The sequence below is a fragment of the Pocillopora verrucosa genome, chromosome 8 (assembly GCF_036669915.1).
Source record: "Pocillopora verrucosa isolate sample1 chromosome 8, ASM3666991v2, whole genome shotgun sequence".
Taxonomy (NCBI): Eukaryota; Metazoa; Cnidaria; class Anthozoa; order Scleractinia; family Pocilloporidae; genus Pocillopora; species Pocillopora verrucosa.
In genome coordinates, this window is record NC_089319.1 from 10,160,584 (window position 1) to 10,178,220 (window position 17,637).

A 17,637-nucleotide genomic window follows, 5' to 3' on the forward strand; every position below is an offset into this window, starting at 1 on the left:
GAAACCAAAGTATCTTAGGTGCTTCCTATGACGCAAAACAATAGATTACCGCCGATCTTTAAATCAGCTGTTGAAACAAATAGCCTTGTAAAGATTCACACGCAACGTTGCGTGTATAATGGCGAGGCGAGTGTCAATTAAATCAAGGAGTAATCAATCACGAAGTTTTGCCAACCCATTTTGAACAAAAGCCTTCTAAGTGTTTGCCCAGGTTGACCGGTTGGCATCGGAGATTACATATGTTGGAGTCGGGGCCCTCAGAGTAAAGACAAGTCTTGATCCCATGGGGGAAAGAGCGGGGGGGGGGGGTTAGGGAGCATTTAAAAGGTTGTCAACAGAGAGACGACTGGACACGAGTCAGATTCGATTCCTCAGGAAAAAGGAAAAGGAAGAAGCCCTTAAGGAAGAGCTTAGCGACAAGTCAGAAGCAGGGTAAAGTTTTCGAGATGTTATCTTTTAATTGGGTAGAAAAATCTGCCTTTTAACTGAGTTTCTTTTAAAGTGGAATTCTGTAACTCTTGCACTTCCAAGATCTAACAAGTCATTCTCCTTACTGATTCCCATACAATTCTTAAGATGTAAGATTGGGGAATTTGGTATTGGATCAATAAATAATCCCCTAACTGATATTTTTCTTTATTCTCGTCTCTTGTCTGCTTAATCATATTGTACTGATACTGTCGTAGTCACTCATCGGAGTTAAAGGTTAAAAAAGTGTTGGCGTCAACGATAAGCGGCCTGATGTGTGGCAATTGGCAATTACGTTTTTAATCCTAACTAAAATGATTTATTTGAGTATGATACACTTAATAGAATGAAGTCGATCTTCCACACTATACCAATTTTTCTTTTGTCTAAATTAGGGTATCAAAATAACCGGGTTTCGTCTAAAAAAGAGAGAGAAAAAAAAGAAAGGGTCTAAGAATCCACACACAAACTCTCTATCTTGCAAAGTTCTCGATGGAATATTTAACCCCTCCCCCCTCCCCCCCTCCACCAACACACTTTCTTACAGAAGGGGAGAAAGGAAAGTATTGACATGGCAGACGCTAATTATCAAACGAAGCCACTACAGTTTATTAAAGTACACCAATGTTTGGATAAATAAAATGTCATACTACTACATAGAGTGCGATCGAGTCATTAGCATATAAAGGAAAAGAAAAAAAAACCTGTTTTCACCTCTAAATAAGGTGTACACTGTTTCTTTAAACCTATAGAAGTTAAAAAATTACGACTTCCTTGTCGAAAAATGATAAAATAATAAAAACATTACGATGTGGTTTAACAATCCCATCGCACTCCACCTTAACAAAAATATTTTATTGCACGTTGCTTTAAGCAAACCAAAAGCCTTAATAACTTAAATTTGCTCGTCAGCTCAAATAAGTAGTAAGATCTCTCTGAAATTATTACCTGCAATCTAAAATCACAGATACACCCTGTGACATTTAAACGAGGTTTCAGCCTCTGAAAGAAGGTCTTTCCAGCAATCATGCTTCAGAGCACGACTGAAAGATTCAATTTGAATGCAATGGCGACCCGATAGTGCTTGTATTTTTCATGAAAAAAGTTAAGAGTTCTCGCTTGACCAGTTCATTAAAACGTATTTTTCTTGAAGCACTTCTAAGCTACAGCAAAATGAGAAAAAAAGAGTCTAGCTATTTAATTTCCGTTCACGTATCAGTGTCAAGCGCGGGAAAGCGCACTTGAAAAAACTGCATCGCAGAGGTCAAACGTAAGGCACGCGCAAGGAGATCAACTTTTACTGGCCACGCACCCGCTAGCGCCCGCTAATTTTTCAGTATTTAATCCACAAATTCGCTCCAAGGAGAAGGATTGCGACCATACTGAAAGATAAAACATGAAGATAATGATATCAGGGTAGCACTTGTTAAGAAGATGACGCTAAGAAAAACCCCTTTGTGTCTGGTATAAATTTGTCTTTTCAATCGCTAAAGCCGCGATTTTTCGTGCCGGCTAAAGAAGCGAGCCTGCGACAGGGTTTGTGAAGAGTCTGGCACGAGAAATTCCGTACCACATGGTTGCTACCGTTATACGTTTTTGAAATTCCCAGACGTTTCCCTAAAAAAACGTCAAATGTCCTTGTCCACCTGAATTAATAATTTCAAAAACGAGTCCTAAAAATTTCCCGTCACACCATTCCTCTCCACTAATAAATCTATGCTTTCAGCAAGTAACAAACAGCGTAAATGAACAGACAGAAAGAACTGATTTTCTTGGAAAAACAACGTCACCTTGTCGTTCGATTTCATAAAACAGTATCGTGGCAATATCCAACAATTTTCAAGTCCGTGAAACGTACCCCGTTAACCATAAACATACCTGTATCGCAGTTAGTTCGTCGTAAAATCTCTTAGTGACTTCCAAGTTTTCCATGGTGGGAATCATGATATTCTAAACAACGACATAGAGAATTACAAGGACGAATAAGTCCCTCAAGAAAAAGAGCATCTGTAAAATGAGGGACAAAATGGGAGAAGTGCCAGACAGGTTATTGGAAAGAAACCATCAATGGGCACCACCGTTTGAACTGTGCAAGTAGTTTCGACTGTTCTGACTTGCTGCCGCCAAAATTATTTGGACTTTATTTTTACGCTATTCGTTTTTCGCCTTTGTCGCTTTTTCATTAAGTTCTTTTGTTTTCACGTCCATTACTTTCATTGATGTTCTAATACTTTTTTTTGTGCATAATTTTTCTTCGTTTGTGTCATTCGTATAAGTTCTTAGCCGAAACTTTTATTCGTTCGGCTTTATCGTTTGACTTGCACCGTGCCATCGTTTTCTTAATCATTTTTTATTATCTTTAGCCAGCCAGGATCTCGTACAACGTTTGTAAGTGTATTTTGTTGTCCTTAATTTTTCTTTTTCATTTGACGATTTCTTTGCGTATAATTGTGGTAACTTGTTATTTCTTATTTTATTTTAGCAAGTGCCTCAAATGTTCATTTCGTGCCAATTGTTACCTCTGCTTCAAATGTATATTTCGCTCCAATTGTTACCTTCGTTTCAATACTTCACTTTATTTCGTTTGCTGAATAATATCAAAAAGTGTGTTGGACAAGTACGAGTGACTTTGGCCCCAATATGACTGTTACCGATCACGTCGCCGACATATCAACTCGCCGACAACCAACTCGCCTACACTATTAGTCAACTCGCGTTCACCATTTGCCAACTCGCCGACACCAGGATGTCGGCGAAGTGACCGAGGATGCCATCGAAGTGAGCGGTATGTCGGCGAGTTGACCAAGTACGACTGTTGGTAAGTTGACCAAAGGCATCGGCGAGTTGACATGTCACCGTAGTGACCGGGTACCTAAAGTTCACACTGGTCTTGCAATTCAAATTTCAAATGTTTCTCTTATTCTCCTACCTGTCCCTCGTAAAGAATTCTGTTCACTGGACACACCACACAAGCTGTTCCTGCTCCAAACATTTCCTTTATCTACGAAAGGGTGGACAAAATATAACATTAAGTTTCGCAAAATAAATAAGAAAGATGAGAAATCTTGAGCTTGGTAATGAAACGGAGAAAGACGTTTTCAACCTTGTCACGAGCGCGGAACAAAGGGAAAAATGCTACAGCCTCCCAGTGAGTCAGACCTTCGGATTTCAGGATCCAACGCTCTTCCACTGAGCCACTCGACAGTTTCAAAACAAAAAGTGGCTTAACAACAGATTTATGATGACTTGAATTAACTTACAAATATATACCAAGGGCGTAGCCGTGGTTTTCAAAGGGGAGGGGGGGGTGTGTTACACTGAATCAAACAGAGAGTAATCACCAGTTTTCGCCACCTAAATATTGCAAGTTGTGCAAGTTGTTTGCTTACAAAGGGGGGGGGGGGTGTCACGGGTACAAGCACTTGTATTCTTTCCCAATTCTTAAATCAACATCACATCTGCAATGAGAGCCTGTCGCGTTTTGCCTATACTTTTTTCCACAAAAACGTCATCATAACTAAATGTTTATGAACTAAAGCAGTTATAAAAGGCTAGTTAGGTAGTGTCAAGAGTGAACTTCTTTACCCTATTTTCTTGTGAAGCTTGTATAACATCGTCCATATTAAATTCCTTTTCTACAACTTTGAATTCTCCCTGTGGGAAAAGAGGAAATACAAACTTAGTTACAAAAAGTATACTAAAATGTAAAAATATGTTGATTTCCTATTTCACGAAAACGTTTAGTTAAAAAAATTGAGGCAATATGACATAACTTTAAAACGATTCAAAGTCCATTAGATAAAATCTCAGTGAATAACAATTTCCACAAAGTATTACCTACTTTCAGGCCCAAATCAACAACCTCTTTTAGAACAAAAGGTGTCTTACAATATCCTTTGTTGTTCCTTTCCCTATCCTCATCTCCATATATTCTTTAAACCTTCAACTTTCATGAGTGACCAAGACAGAATTTCTCCTTACAATATCAATACAATATCAACCATACAAGTGATGAGAATAAATAAAACTATCAATTTGGGGATAATTAGTTGATCTGATACTGAATTCTCTAAACTACCATCATAACAATTGTATGATTCTTAGTAAGGAGAATTACAAATTTGGTCTGGGAGTTAAAGGATTAAACAAAGGTTTCCTACCCAGCTTTTGGCCAGTTCTAGTAAAGATTTCCGTGTAATTCCAGGAAGAATTAAACCATTGAGGGGTGGGGTGATCAGTTCCTTCTCTGAAATAAAAAACATGAGAAAAAAAACTAGATTAAGAAAGAGATAAACTTCGTAATGGTGATCACTTGAACGAAAATTTAAAAAAAAAAAAAGCCTTTCTATAGAATGGCTAGAATGTTGTTTTAACTGTCTTAGAAGTATGCTGTGTTCAGCTTTTTTTCATCTCTCTGTCATTGATCATTTACTGGATGACATTAACCAATGAAAATATAGTGATCTATGCGACACTATTAACCCTCTAGCTCCCAAGATCTGATTGTTAATTCTCCCCTCTGTCTGCTACACATTTTCTTATAAATAAGTTATGAGAATTTGGTGTGCGATTAAGATAACAACCTCTACCTGATAGATCTGAATGTTCTCATTACCTGTTTTCTGGGTAACATATGGATATTATGGGGAGAAGTTATATTTTAATCGCTACTGTAACCCTTTTAACTCACTGGGAGTTCAAAGAGTTACCTGAAAGTCCTTGTGTTATCATTTAACTATTGTATCATCCTATATGCTTTTGGTCACCACTCTTAGCTAGGTCAGCAACATGACTAGCCATTTTCCACTGACAGAACAGCAAAGATACAGTAACACGCAGAGATAAAATTACTTGTATTGCAAAACAGTTAGATGGTGTTACCCATGATCAGACTATTGTTTGTAAGCAGCAATTTACAATTCACTGATCAGCTATTGGCTTATGGAATGCATCAAATGATAATAAATCCTATGCTTACCTCCATCGTTATTAATCCAAAACATAAATATATTCATGGTTCCAACCTCTGTAATCTGTGAGGAAAAAAATATGTGATCTGTGAATATCTATAAAAGTGGTGCTTCTAGAATCATAATCAGCTGATTATATTTTCTTCCTCTATGCAAAGAATTCTCTTATTTTATATTTTCTGACCTGTCGCTCTTCACCATACAACCATAGAACCTGTTGTAAGCCTTGCATTTCTGCATGTCTTTGAGCAAGTATGGTAGGACCATAATTTCTGTTATGAAAATAAACAGAACATTTTATATCTAAAATGATTGTATTTTCTAAAAATGTTAAGAAACATTTTTAAACAGCTTAGAAAGGAATCTGCTATTTTTCACAAAAAGACATGGACACAACTACCCATGAACTGAACATCATTTGAAGCAAAACTCCTAAACCATTATTTGTGAAAGCATTACTTAGCAGGTTGCATGGTATGCTCTTGTCCAGTGAGAGGGAAGAAAAGAATTCTTTGCATTGTGGGTTATCAGTAATATTTCCCAAGCCATAATGTTTTCTACAGAGTAAATTCTAAGATACATACCCTCCCATCTTACAGTCTCCAACACCTCCAGGCCAGGCTCTGACAAAAGAAGGATCAGCTAGCAGTGCAACTGGACTGAATGTCCCTGTCTTGAAGTATGGTCCAACAGGAGACAAGATGACATACAGCAGGGCTGAGGACGCCTTGTTTACACCAAGATTGGGCTTAAGATTAAAAATTTAGGATGGAGGAAGGATTAGAAATCTTGCCACTTTACAAACAGGCTATAAGAAAATTGTTACTTCGGTGAACAACTTCTGCATTCTGATTGGCTGATGCACTCCCTGTCAATTCACTCAATTGACATACAATGAAATAGTAATAGAGAAGTAAAATGGTTTTAGCTGAAGAATACTTAATGAAAATTACCAAAATAGAAAACAGTTCAAGTCCAAGAATGATAGTTGAATTTTACTGTGATTTGAAGGCTTGCTATCATCACTTGACTTGGGTGTCAGAGCCTGCCAAGTTCAAGTTTTATTTATAATTTTTCACCAGCATTATTAAAAGCAGGGCTCGCAGAGCGTAGCCCCATAATTATACAAAATAGTAGTAACCCATCAAGCTGAAAAAATTTGGATGTACGACCGTATGACTGTAAAACCATACAAGGTGCTACTTTTAACATGCGTGGTCAACTGTACTGCAGGCACACCAATGTTACGGTTTTGTCCAGTAGTCCAGTGGTCAGTGTTCTGGGCTCCAAGTCAGACGACCAGGGTTCTAGTCCTGGCTAGGGCAAGGCGTTGTGCCCTTGAGATGTGCAGGAAAAAAAATATGCAAGCTCCGCTTTTAGGCTTGGCTAAATCTATATATTAATTATTATAATGGTCCACCTTACCTGTGTTGCTATAAGAGTTGGTCGAATGTATAAGGAACACTTGTTTGAATAAGGCACCCATTCTCTTTCAATGCTAATAAGATGTTTTATACACTTGACAAGTTCTTCACCATCAAAACCCTGCCATGAGAAGCAACACAACAGTTCTCAAGTGAGAAAAATTCTGATAATTTTAAAGCAACAACATCCATGTTTAAAGGAGGTAAGTTTCTAAAGAAACCGTGGTGCTGCGTCGGTGGGAGAGTATAGCAGGTAATTTAGTGTTCACAACTGAGTTGAAAATGTAAATTGGCCACCATAAAGGGTAAAAAAAGCTTATGTTTCGAGCATTAACCCTTTGTCTATCACTCTGATGAAGGGCTAATGCTCAAAATGTCAGCTTTTTTACCCGTTACAATGGCCAATTTATGTTCTCAAATCAGTTGTTAACACTAAATTACCTAACATCCATGTTTGTCCATCATGGAATTTTTAAGGTCAAAATTGTTTGAGCTCATGGATTGAAATCCTAGTCAGTCATCCTCATCATCAATCACTTCAATCCACAGACAGATCCAGGAATTTTTTTACAAAGAGAGGCAAGGGAGGGGGGGGGGGGGAAAGAATGACACCAAACCATAATTCAGAAAACAAAGAAAATATTTCCAACTTAATAAGCTAAGAAATAATCAAGATAAATAACATTTGAACACTTCATATTGACTACAAACATGCAATCCAGTCACTGCAAGTCTTTTAGTGTCAAACAAGAAGTACAAAAACCAATTGGTCTCATTAAAAGGAGGAAAGGGGGCTGTTGTTTAGACCTCGTGGCCCTCTCCCTGGATTTGCTGCTACAGTACCACTTCTCTCAAAGCAACTGGTAACATGTAGAGTTAAACTGTTCTTAATATTCAAAATATCATTCTGTTAAGCTCATTTAAAAGAACAGAAATATCATTTTGAACTCAACTGAAAACAAAAATATGACTGACCGGTAGACAAGCTCTGTCAGCTGATCTGTTCATTCTTCTCATGTTCTCCATGGGTCTAAATAACCTGATCTTGTCATCATCCCCCCTGTAAGCCTTCATGCCTTCAAAAATCTATCCAAACAAAGACAACAAACAATTATTTCACCATTAGACTGTTTCTCGAGGGTTAAGCATTTGGGATAGTTTACAAGGTTGTGATCAACAGAGTTTGGTCTATTCAGCTTGCTTCGGTTTCTATATCCATTAATTGCTATATAATAAGCTCAGTTATGCACGCATTCTGATTGGTTCTCACTTATGATCTATTGGAGGAAAGACATATTGATGATGTCATCATTAAAACTTTTTTTTCGGTATACTTTAATTCTTTATTACGTAAAACAAATAGATTCCAAGTTGCTGTGCATCTGTTCAGTAATAGATCACAGAGGACGTCAAAACGTGGTAAGAATATCAGTGACACACTCAGCTGTGCCTTGTGTGCCACTTTTTTGTTCTTACCACATTTTGACGTCATATGTGATCTATTACTGAACAGACGCACGGCAACTTGGAATCTATTTGTTAAATGGCACTTTAATATGAAGGACTACAATGTAGTTAATTTTGAATTACAAAGTCATCATGTTAGGGCGCTTATCATATTAGGGTTCAAAATCAAAACAAATTATTGAATAAACACAATGCTTAATATGAACAAAGGTAAGAACTGTGAGGGACCACTGAGAATTCGAGGTATAAACATGCAATTAAGCAACATCATGTGCAGGAAAATGTGTGCGAGTGTCACCAAATTGCGATTGGTTTTAGTTTTGTATCTACCGGTAAATTATTGAGTTTCTTCAAACCCAGTCACAAAGGATAAATCCAAATGAGCAGATCACAATTAATTAAAAATGGTTCTAAAGGAAATAACTGTGTTTCCCTACCTCTAGTGCATAGTGAAAGACAGAGCAGGATGGAGGTAATGACAAATTTTGGTATGGTTTAATTTTTGGATCAGCCCAGCCATTCTCTGCAGTCCATTCAATACTAAGCATGTGATCTGTAAACTCTGCACCAAAGACCAGTGTATTATAGTCTGATTTGGATTTTGGAGACTTGGTTGGTTCAACTACAAGCCTATCATACTTGAAAAAAAAATTATAATACATTAAAAACATGGAAACTAACCATATTTACATAAAGAAATGCACAGGTGCTTAATTATTAGAAATTTGAGGGGTGCTTATTGGGAAGAGGGTGCTTTATTAAGGGGGGGCACTTACTGTTGTTCTGTTCTGATCCTGCTGAAGCTCAAAAAGTTATAAACAAAGTGGCTACAGAAAAAGGTGTTCTTTATAAACCCACTGAAAGCAAGGAAAAGAGGGGTGAAGAGTGCTATTTTGAGAGGAGCAAATGTTTTACATTATGGCCCCGTGGGTGGGGGTGTTTATTCAAGGAAGGGTCCTTATAAGAGTGTGGGTGTTTATTCAAGGAAAGAAAGCGTATCATGAATGCTCTCATAAACCACAAGGGGACTTATTATTTTGTAAGGCTTCCAGAGGATGCTGTATTTGGCCTTGTGGATGGGAACTTATTTCAGGGAGGGCACCTGTAAGGGCATTTATTTGAGAAAATGACATTCTCCATTCTAGGGAAGAGGGCTAATCAGATAAGAAGGGCAGACTTAATCAGAACAAATTGATGAAAAGCAAAATCATAGGAAAATTATTACAACTACTCTTCTAACCATTACACAGTATTACTAGTAATTATCATACTATGTGCAGAACACATTTCCTTGATTTCAAAACATAAAACACTGATATGGGAAGTAAATGAGCCTTGCAAAGACAAGCTGGTAAATTTGGTGATACAATGCCACCTCGCAAAAATAAATAAAAATACCACGACATAAGTAAGGGAGGGAGAGAGGATTTTTAGTAATGGAAAAGTCTCATTATTTACTTTAAAGGAACATAAGAGGCTGAGTATTTTTAAGTAGATAGTTTGTATCAAAAACTGTTGTGCTACATTGTTGGACCACTGAAAGGAGATTTTTTAACTGACTTGCACAGTCTGTTTAACCCTTTAAACTCTGAGAGTGACCAGCATCTAATTTCTCCATACAGTAATTTGGCTAAATCATTTGTTGAGATCATGAGAATAAAGGAAATGATCGCCACCCAAAGAAGCTACAGTTGTAAAACCAATTCTCCTTGTCAGTACTAAAGGAAACGTATAAAGAAGAGAATGGAGAATATGGATACTGATGTTCGGGCATAAAGGGTTAATGTCTCCTTTTAACTTTTTCCCAACTTTCTGATTAATTCTATTTGCATGCCACTCTTAAATTACAAAGGTGAAGAGACAGAAATAAAGAGATTGTTAAAAAACATGACATTAATCAAATAGATAGGACTTATGACCCCTAACAGACCATCATGCCACATAGTGAGTAACATACCTTAAAATCAGAATCTGTGGACAAGCCTCGAATCTACAAATAAAATCAAAGAAAGAGGATCGGAAAACTGAGCTGAAACCTTCCGTAAATTAGAGTGATACCAGAACATTTTCAGCTTTATTGTGTAACTAAAAGAACTAATGATATCTCTTAATTCCCTGATGGTCAATTTCAAACACAGACGCTAATTGGCTCCTTGTAAGTATCTTTGGCCACTGTATGTAATTATAAAAGCATTAATATTGATCTGACGGTAGCAGCGTTTCCTAAAAGTGCAAATTTGAGAGGATCTTATCACTTTGAATTGATTTCTTAGAGAGAAGATTTATCGCAATGAAATGAACTGTCTGTCGCTCTTTTTCTCAAAGAAAAAAAGACTAGGATCTTCTACTGGAGCGAGGAATCCTTGAGAGCTCAATTGAAGGTCATGTCACAATCCACGCGTTATTTTACATCTGGTAGCTAACTCAGGAAAAACTCCAAACCACTCATAAAAGAATCTTACCAAAATTTGTGATCTTAAACGTCTAACAACTTTCCATGGAGAGGATTGAAGGTGAAAATTATTCACACAGAACTTTGTAAAACGTGACGCCATGTTAGTTTCATGCAAATTAAGTTTACGTGGGCACCTGGGCCGAGTTTTAGTGTATGCAAGTCGCAACCTGATTGGTTATTTTAGTGGGCGGGTTAGAGGTGTGGTTGGGTTATTGGGTGTTACCAGAATGGCTGCTTCTGTTCGCGACTAACTTTTTCCTTTTTGTTTTAACCCGCTACTGTAACCCTGCGCATATACTGTAATAGTTCTGGCAAATCCTCCAGGGGCCCAATAGAGACTTGAAGATGTAGAGATAACCTGGGAGGGGGAGAACGAATATGAGTCTAGTTTTCCTTCTGAGTCGTCCCCTGTCCAAGATGATTACGGTACAAAGTCTTTGCGTTTCTTTGGTTGGAAAAAACCTACACACATCAGACGGAAAGCCCTACAAGCGTCCAAACAGAATAAATTCATATAGTTCTGCAGCTACCTCGCCTGAACGAGGAAAACGATTTTAGGATGTTATCTTTTGCGTCAAATTATCATCATTTTTTGTCCTTAATTCCAAAGTCCAGAGTTTTAAATAAAGTTCAGGAACCTTACAAACCACCTAAATAAAAATAGCATTATCACAAATCAAACGCCTGCTTACACAGCATACTATGTTTATTTTATACACAACTGTACAAAAAATGTCTATTCTAGATTTCACATATCAGTACAGTGATATTCCCTCCCTATGTAGCATTTACAGCAGACAATTGAAGCTGAGAACTGAAACACTTTCAAACAATGAGATACAAGACTGCTAAAGCACAATAAAATCAATGACCATTCCTTGTCTCCTAAATTCAGCTTCATAATCTAATCAAGTGTATTTTTATAGATAAAGACTAGAAGAAAATTATTTTCTTAGTCAGGCAAAAAAAATAAGAAATCTAGCACTGCATTTCAGGAACTTTATAAAACAACCTTACACCTAAAGACTCAAACCACAGATTAGTAGATGGTATTTCCTCTATTATTTTTCTGAGAAAACCCTCACAATTATTCATTCATACTTGAGCTACTAAGCTGTACTTTTCAATGATTATAGCAGGGCAACAGTTTCTCTGAATTCTGTCCTGCTTAATTTGGGAGAAACTTAGGAAATGCTATCAACCACAGGAGTTGAAGTTTGCCTCCAGATAATTTCAGATAGAGTAAAGAACTAGGGGTTTCCAGTCAACTACGTTAACTTTGAAACGTGATTATTTCCATAGAAAGAAAATGGTAACATTCAATAGAAAAAGAAGGTTAAAAGCTTGGGCTAAAAGGAGGATAAAGCAAAACAAATCTTGATCTGGAAAATTAAGGGTCTAAGATTTGTTTATAGTAACTTTAAAGTCCTCCATCTGTGCCCAGTGTCCCTTGAATTGTTCAAAAGTGCCTGGTACCAAACTCCTCTTTGGCTTTGATTTTAGCAAATTTGCACTGCAACAGTTTTAAGTGTTAATAAATAGAGGGTAAGCTCTCTGGAGTGTCCAATGAAGGCATCACTTTACGAGGCAACGTTCAAAGTAGACACTTCCTACATATCCTCCTCTCATGGATTTCCCCACATTCTGTTCAAACAACCGCCTGTTACTTCGAAGAACTTCAGCAGCATCTGTGGCAAAGGAAAGACACAGTGAAGGAATGAGGCTAGTACACAGCAAACTTATTGACTTCTATAAATATTTTTTTCAAGAGCTTCAACAAAACTAATTCCTCAAGACTGGTCTACATCCTTCAACAATATAACTTTGTTTCCTGGCCCAACACCTAGAGTTGGGGGAAGTGAAAACTTCACCATCAACTTCTACTTATATGCACCACCCAATTATGATGGTGGTTTTGGAACTTCTAATTCTGCAAAGGGTAAATCTGAAGATGTCAAATCTCCTCTTGAAAATAAACAAAGGAAGTATTAACCTTTGTTAAGAGGATCCTCTGGATTTGGTTCCTGCAATCAAAGAGACAAGTCAAGTTATGTTATTGGCTCACACCTTAAAGGAGACATCCAAAGAGGCCCATTTTTTGAAAGTCCCACTAACTTGACAGCCTGAAGCCATACTTTGAAAAGCAAAAATTAAAGAATAGAGAAGCAACTTATGGCACCCTAGCCAGTCTACTTTGTTTCTTTAGCTGAGAGTTTTATAGTATAATTTTTAAAACTTTTGAAAATCCTGTCTTGATTGGAAAGAGGGGAGCTTTAAAAGCCTGTTAATTTACCAGGACCTTCGAGCTAGGGGCTCCAAGATTGAGTCCTGATTGGTTATTTTGAACAATACCAAAAATACAAAGTCACCCACTGACAGAATGATCAAATGACTAAAAAATTCACCTCATAGGGTTTATTACGAGCACTCACCAAAAACAGATATTGTAATCCAATTATTATTGCATTTATTGTAAGAACAGGTTTCCAGTCCTCTCTGCAAATACAAAAGATATTGGAAGCTTAAGGATTTTGCATCATGAAGTAATTTTAAAGGAAATGAAAGAACATATAATATCAGTAATCATCATTTATCTATACTTACCTCAAGATGTTCAAACAGACATTTCCTTCTAGATCAATGTTAGGATGATAAACCTGAAAAAAAGGGAGTCAAATTACTTTCAAAATCCAAATACCATGAACACCTGAAATATTTTGAGGAGAGGAGTCCAACCGTTTCAACCAACCAAACTGGAAATTAGTAATTAAGAGCAAATCTTGTCCACAAATAACAACTTCAATGCCATTGCTGCTAATACTGCCATTATTGGTTTTTCTTTTCTTTTCCTTTAGAACTCCTTTACAAAGGCCTTATTGTGGTATCTCATAAACTCTTTGATTCTACTTGAACACATTTTATCATGTATAATCATGGATAGAAAAGTTGCACAAAGCAACACTAATGCAAGAACTTAGACCTTTGAGGTTACTAGGTTTATGGCGACAACCAAGAGTAGTGAAGGTAAATGTCATTAATAATGAACTCAACGTAGTCATCTGTTTCAAATAGAACTGATCCTGCTGGATCATCAAGTTCCTGAGTTGTTTCTGCTGTTCTGTTTTGATTTTCAGGAATATAGACAAAATATCATGAAAAATCTTACCCACTTTTAAACTGAAATGTCTGGCCACATAGTTTAAAACTCAGGCATGCTACACATGCAAGAGTTTTTGTTCTTTTTTCGTATCAGTGGTTTGAAAGGGAACACTAAGGAAATGATGTTTTCACTTTTGTAAAAGAAAAAGGGCATTTACTTTCAAAATGTTCCAATGAAAATTTGTTCAATGGAGAGCAAAAAACCATCAAGTTTATCTGAAATAAACTCAGACATATTTTTTGGCTTATTGCCACTGGTGTCTGAAAAATTGCACAAATAAACTGCATTAGTGCCATGGTTCCTGTAGTCTCCTTCACAGCCCATGCAAAGATATTATGCAGGTGGTTGTTGCCCATCTGGACTTTGCTCCATGTTTGCCGAATATGTGATAAAAAGCAGGTTGTTTACAAGGAATTGACTTGTAAAGTCCAAGGTAGCTAAAAGCTAATTTGATTGTTAAAAATTGTCTACGCATGTGAGAATTGCATGAAAAATTGACTAACAGTAGCATTTAGTTTCATGTGAATTTTTTCAGTGGGGTTGGATTAAGACATTAAATCTATGTTGTTTATCAGAAAATGGTATTTCATCTGATAAAGTCTATTTCATAGTGACAAGTAGACACATAATTGTATTGGGAAAATACAGCTTAAACACAAGATGTAATTCATGGAGAACTTTTAAAATTATAGCAAAAAAATGGATATTTAACATGGTAGTCAAAATAGTTTTTCTGTGATCATGCCTGAAAGTAGCCATCTGATTGGTGCAAGCAATATACCACTTGATATGCTAACATAGAGTTGTTGTAACAGTTGTTTTTTTTTTTAAATGAAAAAAGTAACTCAACAAATGGCAGGTGCTCTTAAACTAGAAACTCACTTTTGTTTCACACTTGACTTTTGGAGCATCATGAGGATATCCTGGACCAACCTTTTACAAATTAAACAGACTGGTATTGATAAAGGGATAATTAGATGTGAAGGGGCAAGTCATCAACATTCATGAAAAATGTTGAGACTTACTAACCAATATGATGCATGGTCACTGTGGGATCCCAGAAAGTGTTCAGTGGCTTCAAAATCTAGCAAATGTATCTTTAGGATTTAAAGTCGAAAGACGTGTCAAATTACAACAAAATGAAAATGACAGTAAAAGAACTTCAAATGAGCTGCTAAAAATTTCAAAAGACAGCAATGAGTCCCTGAGAGCTGGCTGAATGCATTTTCAACTACCTAATGCACGTTGTCACCACTACAAGTTTTCAAGATAGTTTCCTCTGTCTTTCTAAGATCTTATAAAGGGAGTAACTCACCTTAAAACTAAAGATAAATCTTCCATTTCTGTAAAATCCCTGGAAGTTAAAAATTAAATTAAAAGCAGCACTAAATTCAAAAAACTTAACTAAACATTTGAACGTGTCCTTTAGTAGCATGTCGTAATGATGTGGGATATTGATCAAATGAAGCCTTTAAGTGCTACTGTGGTTCTTTCTTTATTCACACCAAGCTTTCGCTGTTCTACAGCATCATCAGGGATGATGATGATGATGATGATGATGCCGTAGAACGGCGAAAGCTCGGAGTGAATAAAGAAAGAACCACAGTAGCACTTAAAGGCTTCATTTGATCAATATCCCACATCAAAAAACTTATATTGGTTATTATCATTGAAACTTATGATGACTTAAGAAAAATGAGAAATCAGTTTGAATGCTGGGGCTTAAATTTTTTCAAGCAAATGAACAAAGTTATTGGTTTCTTAAGAAATTGTGGTGCATCATCCATGGGCAAGTCAGTCACAGAACAATGTCTGACTAAAAATTGCACATGTCTGATGAAAAGTTTTGTAAGGGAGTACAAATGTTTGAACAAATTTTAAAAAGAAACATTTACACACTACTTCAACAAACATTTTCTTCATGTATTCTGGTAATAAGCTTTTACTGCAACAACAAAGAACTGTGACTTACAAAGCCTGTTTAAGGCAACTACTTAGATATTAGTAAAAGACTAGGATAGTCTCTAAATGATTATAGTACCTCATCTGGTGAAATATTGAGCTTGAAATTTAGAAGATCGTCTGGATCAGGAAATTCTATCTGACATGTTTTTGGTAGCTCAAGATCCCGTACATCTGAAATATAACACATTTTGCTTGCAACAACAATACAAACTTTAGGTGGCAAAAAAATATTGTTTTGGTTATATGAAGAGATTAGTGGTATTGCCTTGGTAGTTCTTCTGGGAAATTTGAAAAGGAGTGTCTGACAAACTTCTTGAATATATCATGTAAGTGATAAACCCTCCCTCTATGAGAGACAATAAAAAAATTAAACTAAACAACTTCCAGACTAAGCACCCAGAGAGAAGAAAAACCCCAGTATTCAATTTCAGAATTTATGATCAGATTTATGATGACCTTTTAGAATTTCAAAAGGTGTCCCTGTGGTATGTGTAGCCTACATACCCATAAAGAGAACACAGCACTGCAAGAGGAAAATGTCAAAGCCAAAAATACTGCACAGTAACCCTGACCAGGGCATTCCAAAATGGTACTTAGTTCTGCATTTCATGCATTATTCCTGAGACCTATGTGTTTCCATCATATTTAATAACAACTTCCTTCCTTCACTTGATCCAAAAACTATTGAAGGAGGCATTTCTGTGGCACTTTCAACCTGTTCCTCAAAAATTATCAAATTTCCTTGTACAAAAATCTAAATTTCTGTCCATCTGGGATACAAAGATCTTAAAGAGCAGACCTGCAACAGCCCTAACCCTTATCACCTTAATTAAAAGTGGACTTTGAGTCTCTACTTCACTATAGACAGAGATAAAGTGATAGCGATTTGTCCACCAAGCTCTTGAGATACAAACAATGTTTTAAAAACCAACCCTGAACAAGAACAATGAGGTATTGTAGCGGTAATTAATCGTAACTCGAGACCGACGTATCAATCAAGCTTATCCATGTCTCATGAAATTTAATGATTTCGGTGAATTCACGAGTATCTACCTCTTGGGCCTGTAAACAAAACAAATTCCACACTGGATGTCTTTCATGTTGACGGCGTTTTTGAGGGCGAAATTGGACAATATACAGAATCCTATTTACGGTTTAAGAGGCCAATGTGGCAACACGGTGAAAACGTGAAAATGTACCAGAAATCAGGCTTTATTTTCGCACAAATAACAAAAAGATTACTTCAGAAGAGACTCTAGGAGAAACTCAAAACTGTCAGGATTGACTTCAGGACGAAACAAGTAGTGAGCATGGCTAATACGGCAAGAATTACAATGGGCTATTTCTCGCTGTTCATTCCTTAAGTCTTCAAGGATATACTTATACAATAACAAAACAGATCACAAAACGTACCATTAAACGGATAAGATACATGATGCAATGGCAGCACAATGACTAAGCTTCTTCTACAAGAAAACCACACCGTAACACACCTTTCGTTATCCTTAGTTGCGCCGCAGAAGCCCTCTTCGTCCCTGTCTTTGCACCTTCTCCTTCCTTCTTTTGTTGCTTCAAAGAGAAAAGCTTGATCATGGCTCTAATATAATACAGACCGAAGAAATCACCAACTTCCCTTTATGTGCTCGAATGTAATCGAGGAAAGAGCCGCGAAGACTCAGCGAAAATTTTGCTTCGGCGCCGGCTCACATAATCTGATTGGTTCAGAAT

General features: G+C 36.8%; 2 protein-coding genes across 2 annotated transcripts; both read right to left on the bottom strand.

Moving 5' to 3' along the window:
* Nucleotides 1-1,044: 1,044 nt before the first annotated feature.
* LOC131778854 (branched-chain-amino-acid aminotransferase) lies at nucleotides 1,045-10,888 on the bottom strand. The gene is made up of 13 exons (XM_059095325.2): nucleotides 10,792-10,888; nucleotides 10,287-10,319; nucleotides 8,767-8,967; nucleotides 7,838-7,948; nucleotides 6,864-6,983; nucleotides 6,023-6,186; nucleotides 5,623-5,710; nucleotides 5,447-5,501; nucleotides 4,629-4,714; nucleotides 4,054-4,122; nucleotides 3,398-3,469; nucleotides 2,347-2,418; nucleotides 1,045-1,850 (listed from the first exon to the last, which is right to left on the bottom strand). Exons 1-13 carry the CDS (start codon nucleotides 10,882-10,884, stop codon nucleotides 1,809-1,811), a joined length of 1,206 nt encoding a protein of 401 aa, XP_058951308.1. The 5' UTR covers nucleotides 10,885-10,888; the 3' UTR covers nucleotides 1,045-1,808.
* Nucleotides 10,889-11,472: 584 nt separating this feature from the next.
* Nucleotides 11,473-17,579, bottom strand: LOC131778882 (NEDD8-conjugating enzyme Ubc12-like). Its single transcript, XM_059095358.2, has 8 exons — nucleotides 17,403-17,579; nucleotides 15,986-16,080; nucleotides 15,260-15,298; nucleotides 14,827-14,877; nucleotides 13,389-13,441; nucleotides 13,217-13,280; nucleotides 12,778-12,808; nucleotides 11,473-12,472 (listed from the first exon to the last, which is right to left on the bottom strand). The coding sequence occupies exons 1-8, from the start codon at nucleotides 17,500-17,502 to the stop codon at nucleotides 12,360-12,362; spliced, it is 546 nt and encodes a 181-aa protein (XP_058951341.1). The 5' UTR covers nucleotides 17,503-17,579; the 3' UTR covers nucleotides 11,473-12,359.
* Nucleotides 17,580-17,637: the final 58 nt, after the last annotated feature.

Bases quoted from the DNA above. Each gene is read 5' to 3' on its own strand.
- LOC131778882 (XM_059095358.2), bottom strand. From the start codon at position 17,502: ATGATCAAGCTTTTCTCTTTGAAGCAACAAAAGAAGGAAGGAGAAGGT. The intron at 14,878-15,259 runs GTGAGTTACTCC...AATTTGTAAAAG, and splicing joins GATTTATCTTTAGTTTTAAG to GTTGGTCCAGGATATCCTCA. The intron at 13,442-14,826 runs GTGAGTTTCTAG...CCTTTTTTTCAG, and splicing joins AAGTCAAGTGTGAAACAAAA to GTTTATCATCCTAACATTGA.
- LOC131778854 (XM_059095325.2), bottom strand. From the start codon at position 10,884: ATGGCGTCACGTTTTACAAAGTTCTGTGTGAATAATTTTCACCTTCAA. The intron at 7,949-8,766 runs GTAGGGAAACAC...TTGTTTGGATAG, and splicing joins TCTTTCACTATGCACTAGAG to ATTTTTGAAGGCATGAAGGC. The intron at 6,187-6,863 runs GTAAGGTGGACC...TTTAATCTTAAG, and splicing joins CAACTCTTATAGCAACACAG to CCCAATCTTGGTGTAAACAA.